The sequence below is a fragment of the Palaemon carinicauda genome, chromosome 27 (assembly GCF_036898095.1).
Source record: "Palaemon carinicauda isolate YSFRI2023 chromosome 27, ASM3689809v2, whole genome shotgun sequence".
Lineage (NCBI taxonomy): Eukaryota > Metazoa > Arthropoda > Malacostraca > Decapoda > Palaemonidae > Palaemon > Palaemon carinicauda.
Genome location: NC_090751.1, coordinates 86,537,448 through 86,547,959, shown reverse-complemented (window position 1 = coordinate 86,547,959; position 10,512 = coordinate 86,537,448). Strand labels below are relative to the sequence as shown.

The 10,512-nt window shown below is 46.4% G+C and overlaps 1 protein-coding gene across 1 annotated transcript in view; it reads right to left on the bottom strand.

Moving 5' to 3' along the window:
* Positions 1-10,512, bottom strand: part of LOC137620788 (deubiquitinase OTUD6B-like) — a 177,538-nt gene that overhangs the window by 144,404 nt on the left and 22,622 nt on the right. The window contains exon 2 of the mRNA XM_068351218.1: positions 4,767-4,900. Coding sequence (XP_068207319.1) covers positions 4,767-4,845 — 79 coding nt within the window. The 5' untranslated portion in view covers positions 4,846-4,900. The remainder of the gene's footprint in view (positions 1-4,766; positions 4,901-10,512) is intronic.

The window sequence follows — 10,512 nt, the reverse complement described above, 5'->3', positions numbered from 1 at the left end:
ACGGCACTAGTTAGCGGGGGGTAGACCGACCATGCCACTCACACACTCAGCCCATGAATCCCACACTTTTTTGATCGCAGGCAGAATTTTTAGATGAACAGGTGATGGCGGGTCATGTATGAGTAAAGAACTGACGTTTGCATATTTAGGAAAAATACAATTTCCTTCCAAATTAGTCATTTGTTCCTACACAAACACAAACCTTTTGTTCTTTACTAAGGAGACTCACCCTTAGGTGGATAAAAGTCCAAACTCCAACTAGCTGGAAAACTGATCTAAGGTACCTTATGAGCATAAGAGAAGTGACCTGAAACCTCACAGACTTTCAACCTGTTAATGCTGTAAAGTTTGACGGCAAGAGAGTTCTTGGGTTCTTTGACTGGCCAGACAGTCATACATTGGATCCCTCTCTCTCGTTACAGCTCATTTTTCTATTGCCTACACATACACCAAATAGATTGGCCTATTCTTTTCACAGTCGCCTCTATACTTATACACCTGACAACACTGAGATTACCAAACCATTCTTCTTTGCTGAAGGGGTTTACTACTACACTAATTGCTCAGTGGCTACTTTACTCTTGGTAAGGGTAGGTGAGACTCTTTAAGCTATGGTACTCAGCTCTTCTAGGAGGACACACCAAAATTGAAAAAAAACTGAACCATTGTTCTCTAGTCTTGGGTAGTGCCAAAGCCTCTGAATCATTGTCTTCCACTGTCTTGGCTTAAAGTTCTCTTGCTTGATGGTACACTCAGGCAGACTATTCTATCCTGTTTCTCTTCCTCTTCTTTTCTAAGTTTTGTATAGTTTATATATGAAAAATGTATTTTAATGTTGTACTGGTCTTAAAATATTTCATTTTAATTGTTCATTACTTCTCTTGCAGTTTATTTAGTTTCCTATTTCCCTTCCTCAATGGCTAATTTTCCCTATTAGAGCCCATGGACTTATAGCCTCCTGCTTTTCCAATATGGTTGTAGCTTAGTTAGTAGTAGTAATAATAATAATAATAATAATAATAATAATAATAATAATAATAATAATAATAATAATAATAATAATAATAACAATGAGTGAAAACAAGCAATGAGATTTGAACAAGTAAGAGTAAAGAGTGATATTTCACACATCTTGAACCTAGACATTGCCCAACTCCCCCTCGCAAGGAGACTGGGGTCATAAAATACAGTATATAAAATATTTCAGACCACACACGTAACCTGGGTTCTTACCTGTAGTCAGAGGTTGGCCAACTTGCAGAGTCTACTGGAGACTGTACCCCAAGGGAAGGGAAGATAAAGGAAGAAGAGGACAGTCATTCTATCCATTCATCTCAGACTAACACCGGGTAACATCCACCCTCAACCGACTGCTACTAGCCATGTAAGGGAACTGAGATAGCTAAACCACCTATTCAATGACCACCACAGGTAGCAGAGTAAATATATCTATGTTCTTGTGGGTTATATCTTGCAGGTAATAAGAGGTGAAGGCTGATTGCTCTCACCAAATGGCCACTTGCAATACCTGTGCCACAGAAAAAAATTTTCTGAATGCTAGGGACATACTTACACCTATACTGTCATGAGCTTTGGGTTTTCTACTCTGTTGTGAAGAGTGAAAATTTAGGGCACAGTCAAAACCTGCTAATCCACGTAGAAACCGTATTTTTTGTGATTCTCCTCTTAACCCTGCCCATACTCACAAGCAGGCACTCAATTTATGGGTAAGCTCTTGCTGTGCGCTTGAGACAGCACCTCAGCGCTCTCAGAGAACATAGTAAAATCTGAACAGGATTGTCAGTTACTGTACATTACGAAGACTAAAATTCTGAAACGACCCAAACCTAGATTCTGCTACAGCCAGATTCCAAGTCTTAGCAATAAACACAGGGACAAAGCTTAGTGTTACCAGCTCTCATCCCTTTGGCTGGGCAACATCGCAAGGTAGACCATGGAAATCGCTGACCATCTTGACAAAGGCAAGGGCAAGAAGGAAAACCGTCTTAAGAATCAATTTTTTATCTGATGCTTGACTCAGCGGTTATTAAGGAGTTCCTTTCACGGAGCATAGCACTTTCACAATGTTCCAGAGGTGATCTAACTTCTGACTGAAGGCATGTAAGCTCAAAACTCTATATGAATAAAGATAATTCTGTTGAGGAGGAAATGTCTACTTCATTCAGTATAGAGGGCTCAGGGTTGAGCAAAAGCCTCCCCCCCCCCCCCCCCCCCCCGCCAAGACCAAGCAGTTTTTCCTCACGGAGGAATAACAAAAACTCTGTTATCAAGGGAATAGTGTCATCGAGTGGAGAGACACCAACCACAAAAGATAGTCCACTTCACCTGGTAGACTGAGGTACCCAGACATCCATTTCACCACTGTAAGCTAAAAGCCTCTCTGAGAGAAGGAGATGCTGGATAACTACCAGGCGTGAAGTCATAGGGAAGCGACTGCTCTGTGGAAAAACTCTGCATATGGTTGCTGAAGCAGGTTGTGGAGGGATGGCAACTCCCTGGGTACCTTTGTCAGCAGAAGTAGAAGGTCTGGAAACCATTCTGCTTGCTGCCACAGTGGAGCTATCAGGTTCATCAACAGATCTTGTGATGCATTCATTTTATTGAAGTCTCTCCTCATTAGACAGAACGTGGGGAATGCATAGACATCCATGTTATCCCAGAGATGTTGAAAGGCATCCTGGAAGGCTGCCTGTGGGTCTGGTACTAGAAAACAGAACACAGGAAGCTTCTGGATGAGGGACATCCCGAACAGGTTTATTATCAGCGAACAGGTTTATTATCGGCGAACCCTACAGTGTCAGGACTTTGTTGGCTACCCGGGGATGCAAAGACCATTCGGATCCAACTATCAGTCTTCCTGCTCAGAATGTCTGGAGAATGTTCTTTTTGCCTGGAACAAACCAGACTGACATGGAGATCAAATTCTCTTCTGTCCAATGCAGAATTTTCAAGGCCAGAAGGCAAAGCTGCTGTGAAAAAGTAACTCCTTGCTAGTTTAGTTATATATTACCACTATCGTCAAGTTTTGCTCATCAACATTACAGAGTGGTCTGAAAGGAGGTGTTGTAAGTGCCTGAGAGCTAAAAAAGCTGCCCTAATTTCCAGATGATTTATGTAGCTGACACTGCCGATCAGAATCAGACCACTGCCCAGAGGACATTTGCTGAAACATGTGAGCCTCCCACTTTTCTTTTGACGCATCCATGAAGAGCATCAAATCAGGGGGGGGAGTGAAAAGATCTACTCCCTAGAGAAGGTTGACATCTAGCAACCACCAACTCAAGTCCCTCTTTTGCTCTGGCTCTATCGGAGCCTAAAGGTCCACAGGGTCCCTGTGCTGAGATCAGAATGTTTTCAGCTGCCATTGGAGAGACCAAATGCAAAGGCAGTCGTTGGGCACCAGACGCTTCATGGAGGTTAAGTGCTCTAAAAGGCTAAGCCACAGATGAGCTTGGAGTAAGCCTTACAAGAGGAAGAGACAAGCCATTTCCATGAGTCTCTCAATTCTGCATTGAGATGGGAACATTTTTCCTTCTTGAGTGTTTATCTGCATCCAGAAATATACTGTACCCAAAATCAAGCATGGAACTCATTTGTGAGCCTGTGTGTGTACAGAGCTAAAATTGTACTTGCACTTGGATGATACAACCAGGTCTGTAATTCCAGGTGAGGTCTACCTGAAAAATTTGAAAAGAATAAGAAGTCTTCCTTGGAGAGAAGCTAGTTGCTTCCTTTTGAGTGGAAGATTTACCTTTAGGACCTCTTAAGAGTTAAAGAAAGGTCAGAATAGTTGTGAGTGGAGAACGAAGAATATTAAGCTCCTTCTAACTGTGTTTCTGTACCTGATAAAATAGGCTGATCTGTCACCTCTCGGTGTGGAGTTCGAGGAGGCATATATTTACATGATACTTTAAATATTCTCACTGGGGAGTCTTCTTGCATCATGGAGGAAAAAACTTCCTGATCTGTAAAGGTTCTGTTAAGGTTCATATAGGCTGGTGAGACTAACGTAATCTGTAACGTCTCTTGCTCTGGCTGTATAAGGGCTGAAACCGAGTATCTACAACACTGTGTAAGATCTCGGATTCACTAATCACAATAGGTGATACCACATCTACAAAACGAAGCACAAAATGCTGTCTTCTTTGGGTAACAGAAACTCCAATAAGGAAGGATCTGAAAGGCTTCTGATTCTTGCTCTTAGCAGAGGAAGAAGCAGAAGGGAAATGATCCAACTTAGCTTTCTTCTTCCGACAACTATTGTATCTCTCATATTGAGCGGGCAGCTAATCCCTGCAAAAATTACAAGAAGAGGTAAAAGAGCAAAGAGCATTGCTTACCACAACAATCAGGCCACAAAGGATTAGTATCTACCTCCACTGTTTATGAAGGTGCCACAAGGACTATCTCCAAGACTGGGGTAGCTTCTCATATTCACTTAAAAACCACTCAATCACAAATGCACTGATAGTAAAGAAAAAGAAAAAGCAAAAAGCTTTGTAGCATGGACAGTGGTCAAAGCAGATGTCTGACTGGAATAACAACCATGAGTTAAGTTATATGAATTCTGCTGACTCAGCCACTCTTACCAGAATCCCACAATTTCCTAATTCTGGTCGTAGCCAAACCACAACGGAGTAAACCCATTTAAATGAAGAGGGTTTTTTTTGTGTAGGAACAACTAGGATTTCAAATTGAGTAAGCATATTTCAAGAATATAATACAGTACAGTACACAAATTTTACCTTGCAAATCTTTCTTTTCTTTGCGATGACGAGTCAAAATCTCCTCTTCTGTTGAGGTTTCTGGTATTTTTTCATCCATCACACTAGCCAAAATGTCCACCTTGGTCTAACAACAATCAGGATGACTCCCAAAGCTATGAATGGATATACAATACTGTTAGTTTCATAAAGACTAAAACATACACATATTTCAATAGCATAATAAATTCTACATAGAAAGCCTAGTTTTTCAAATGGTAAGAAAACCATTAACTTAAAACTAAACCTAGTTGTTTAAATACAGTACAGTAAAACCTTGGAGGCTGCATGCCCCAGAACTCAAAAAGTTTGGTGATCAAACAAAATTATCTAATAAATTTTGCACAGGATATAAAAAAAAGATTAGGAGTTCTAACAAATTGAAAAAAAATGACAAACTCATAGGTAATTTGTATTTTTCCTAACTATACGAACCTTAGCTATTTAATATGAGTAATTACTTTCGGTGCAACTGAAATGACGAGCCATTAGAATTTTAACGAGGGTTTACTACCCCACCGCTAGTTAGCGGGGGGTAGGGAGGGTAGCTTGCTACCCACCACCTCACACACACCTGTGCTGAGCTCACTTTGCTGAGCGGTAGGACTTCACGGGGGATAGGGCTGGCGGGCAAGTTTGATTAAATAGCTAAGGCTTGTATAGTTAGAAAAATACAAATTACCTACAAATTTGTCATTTGTTCCGTAACTGAAATACAAACCACGCTTTTTAATATGGGTGACTCAACCCTCAGGCAGGATGGTAAATCCCGGGCAGTACTGGCTTTTGGCTTTGCCCGGGGACTCAGTATCTGAGTGTGTCAGCACTCAACAATAAGGAGTCCCTGCACCTCGCTAGCACCTTGCTGTGCAAGGCTGTGGCCTACGTAAGCTGTTTGTGAAGGTTTGAAGAGTGACTTGTCCTTGGAAATTGACCTGAAGTCCTTTAGATGGAAACTTTAGGCTAGGACTCTCACCTCATACCACCTCGTCAGAGTATGGGGACGTGACAGTATTAGCTTAATACTAGGAACACAAGGAGACATTGTTTACCTGCAGTGGTTTGAGGTCAGCTCTGCAGAGAACCCAGGATGGTGCTTTCCCCAAGAGAGGGAGGATGAAGAAAAGAATAAGGGCCAAACAAAACTTTTCATTCATGCAGACTAAAACCGGGTAACAATGCCCTCAACCTTCTGCTACTCGTCCATTAAGGAGCTTGAGGTTTAAACCAGCTGTTGTGCAGCCACCACAGGGCCGATAGAGAAAGTATCGAGCCTCCTGTGGGTCACGTCTTGCAGGTAGTGGGCTGTGAAGGTCGTCTGACGCTTCCACACCCCTGCTTGTAGAACCTGTGTCACTGAGAAGTCCTTTTTGAAGGCCAGGAACGTAGCTACGCCCCTGACATCTTGTGCTCTAGGGCGACATGACGGAGGAGGGTCAGGATTCAGGGATAGATGGATTGCCTTACTAATCCAAGCTGAGATAGTATTCTTGGTAACCATCCTCTTTGTCCTTACAGTGGACACAAACAATGCCTGCACTTGGGGACGAACTGCAGCCGTTCTTTTGAGATATAGCCTCAGACCCCTTACTGGGCACAGTAGGAGATGGTCTAGGTTATCTGTTACAGAACGAAGACTCGAAATCTGGAAGGAGTCGAACTGAGGGTCCGGCACTCCCGGATTCTGAGTCTTAGCAACAAACTCAGGGACGAATCTGAACGTTACCTCCCCCCATCCCCTTGAATGGGTGATGTCATACGAGAGACCATGAAGTTCACTGACTCGCTCGGCCGAGGCCAAAGCTAGTAGGAACACCGTCTTTCAAGTCAGGTGGCGATCTGAAGCCTGGTGTAATGGTTCATAGGGAGATCTCCTAAGAGACCTGAGAACTCGAACCACGTTCCATGGAGGAGGTCTCACTTCCGACTGAGGGCAGGTAAGTTCATAACTTCGTGTGAGTAGGGAAAGTTCCAGCGAAGTAGAAATGTCCACTTCTTTGAGCCTGAAGGCTAGACTTAAGGCCGAGCGATAGCCTTTCACTGCCGAGACATGAAGAACTCCGCTATTGCTGGAATAGTGGCATCGAGTGGAGAGATACCCCTTCCACGACACGAACTACGGAAAACTCTCCACTTTGCCTGGTAGACCCCTGCGGATGACCTTCGCAGGTGTCCAGACATCCTGTTCGCAACCTGTTGCGAAAATCCTCTCTCTGCAAGGAGATGCTGGATAGTCTCCAGGCCTAAAGTCGAAGTAAAGCTACGGCTTTGTGAAAGATGTTGGCGTGTGGTTGTTTGAGTAGCTCGTGTCGTGGAGGGAGTTCTCACGGAAGTTCCATTAGGAGTTGCAGAAGGTCTGGTAACCATTCCGCGTGATGCCATAGCGGAGCTGTAAGGGTCATCAAGAGATTGACTGATATTCTGGTCTTGTTGAACACCCTCCTCATCAGACAGAACGGGGGAAAGGCATATACGTCGATGTTGTCCCACCATTGTTGGAAGGCATCTTGCCAGAGTGCCTTGGGATCCAGGACTGGGGAACAGTACAGCAGAAGCTTGAAGTTCAGCGCTGTAGCGAACAGATCCACAGTCGGGGAACCCCACAAAGTCAGGACTTTGTTGGCTACTAGATGATCCAAAGACCACTCGGTATTCACTATCTGACACACTCTGCTCAAACTGTCGGTGAGCACATTCCTCTTGCCTGGAGTGAAGCGAGCCGATAGTGGATTCGAGTGGGCTTCGGTCCATCTCAGTATCTCTACTGCGAGATGGGATAGCTGCTCTGAAGAGGTACCTCCCTGCTTGTTGATGTAAGCCACTACTGTGGTGTTGTCGCTCATCACCACCACACAGTGACCCGCCAGGTATTGTTGGAACTGTTGAAGGGCTAGGAATACAGCCTTCATTTCTAGCAGATTTATATGGAGCCACTTTTCTGATTTTGACCACAGGCCTGAGGTCCTGTGGTGCAGAACGTGGGCCATCCACCCTTCTTTGAGGCGTCCGAAAACAGCATCAAATCCGGGGGGAGGACGAGAAGATCCACTCCCCTTCGTAGGTTCTCGTCTGTCACCCACCACTGAAGATCCGTCCATTCCGCAGGACCCATAGGGACCATGACGTCCGGGGAATCGTGTCCTTGATTCCACCGGGACTTGAGTCGCCACTGCATAGATCTCATTCTGAGGCGACCTATGGGAACTAGACGGGCCAAGGATGAGAGGTGACCGAGGAGACGTAACCACGATTGGGCTGGGAGTTCTTCTTGTCTGAGGAAAGGACTCGCGACCCTCCTCAGCCTTGCTATCCTGTCGTCTGATGGGAAGGCTTTGTGGAGATTAGTGTCTATGATCATGCCTAGATATACCAGTCTTTGAGTAGGAAGCAGAGAAGACTTCTCGAGATTTACCATGATCCCTAGATCTTGGCAAAGTCCCAGAAGTTTGTCTCGGTGTCGAAGAAGGGCTGACTCCGAGTCTGCTAGGATCAACCAGTCGTCCAGATAATGAAGGAGAAGGATGCCGATCCTGTGTGCCCACGACGATATCAGGGTGAACACTCTAGTGAAAACCTGAGGGGCTGTGGAGAGACCTAAACACAGCACCTTGAACTGGTAGATCTTGTTGTCTAGGCTGAATCTTAAGTAATTCCTTGAAGACGGATGGACTGGGATCTGGAAGTACGCGTCCTTCAAATCCAGTGTACACATGAAGTCTTGTGGTCTCACTGCAAGTCTGACCGTGTCTGCTGTCTCCATGCATAACGAGGTCTGCTTAACAAACCTGTTCAGAGCTGAGAGGTCGATGACTGGTCTCCAGCCTCCAGACGCCTTCTTTACAAGAAAGAGTCGACTGAAGAAGCCTGGGGACCCGTCGACGACCTCTTGGAGAGTGCCCTTCTTCAACATGGTCTCGACTTCTGCCCAAAGGGCTTGGCCCCCTTGCCGATCCCATAGCAAGGGAGCTCAACGACATTGGATTCGCTGTCAGGGGAGGTAGAGATGTAATGAACGGGACACGATATCCTTGACTGATTACAAAAATCGTCCAGGAATCGGCCCAGAGTTGCTGCCACCTGCTTGCGCAACTTTGTAGGCATTTCCCCCACTGGTGGACATGCAGGGGGACTACCAATCCTAGCGTTTGCAACCTCGGCCACTCCCTCTATGATTTTTCCCTCCCCTAGAGGACTTTTTGCCTTTCTTGTCCTTGACGGGAAAGGGCTTTGACACCGTTGTCTTCGCTGCCGCTGCCGGTTTCATGGTCTTGGTAGGGCGTGGTTGTTGGGTTGCTGGAGGTTTATAGGGCTTAGGGCTTTGATGTTAAAGCCCTAGGTAGGAGAGAGTCCTGGTTGGACTTCCTCCACCTCTCGGCCGCCTGCTCCACGTCCTTAGGCGCAAACAGATTCCTCCCCAAGATGGAAGAATGTCTGAGCCTGGTGATCTCGGTGCTGGGGACCTTCTGGTGGAATCTCTCAGATACCGTATCTTAACGCTTCAAGATGGTATTAGCCCACAAGTTCGAGACTTGGTGGGCTAGAAACTCGATGGTACGAGTGCCTGAAAGTAGAAAGGTCTCCATGGCCCTCCTGGTACTCTCCTTGGACAAGTCCTCAAATCGTAACAGGATGTCCAGCCACGAAGTTGCCTGCATGGCACACTTCGCCACCTTCTCCAAGCTAAGGATCTCCGTAGCCGAGAAAGACACTTGCCGGGTGGAGAGTCTCTCTAGAGGGACTCCTCTGGTAAGCTCTTCCAAAGAGTGGTGTAAGGGAAGAGCTAAACAAGTCTCCTCCATGATGTCGAAGTACCTCCTCTGATGGACACGAGGAGGCAGGAGGAGGAGTTTGTTACCGGCGCTGGAACGGCTGGCGGAGGCAAGCTCGGAGAGCTGGCCCTCGACCTTATCTCTGGCACTCTTAACCCCTTGGGACCAGGGCAAAGCCGCGCTGGCCCTAGAGGGTTTTTGGGTACCAAACACTCGGTCCAAGACCGTGTCCTTGCTCTCACGAGGAGGAATCCTTGGGTCCGCAAACACATTGAGATTCCTCATAAGGGTCAGAACCTGCCAGAACGCATGCTCTGACTCCAGTAGCTCTCCTCCTGAAGGCCTGGCAGCGAAGTCTCCTGTCCCCAAAGGCTCTTCTTGGGGGGACTCGTGGACGTTCTCCGAGGGCTTGGCTGGCTCTGTTCTAATCCTTGAGGACGACTTCGGAATAGTCTTTGAGTCCTTCGACTCCCTCCTGGGAGGGATACAGGACTCCAACAGTGCTGGTGGGAGGCTCTTCTCCACCCCTACCCGAGAAGACTTCTCTGCGCGAGGTGGGGTTTTCCTCATTGGTGCGATGGGGGAACGCCTCACCTCACGAGACTCCCCTGAGGACGGGAAATCTTCGTCCGAAGGGGAGGGAGAGAAAGTCTGGGGGGGGAGGAGGCCTTCCTCAAAGACTTCCGAGGAGTCAGTTTCACCCTTGGAGAAGTCACCACGTCAGCTATTCCTCTCTTCCTCTTCAGGGAAGTCGAAACTGCCACTGATTTGTGGCCCAGCTCAGAGAGAACAGGCTTATTTTAAGCCTGTACGACCACTCTGACAAGGGACACAAACCAGGGCTACCGACTGACAGCTCTGCTGTCAGATACCTGAAAAGAAGAAGGAAAATTCCTGGACCTATCCGGAATCCTCCCTCCCTCCGGCATGCGCGCTGTTCTGTGCTTGCAGGGAGGGGG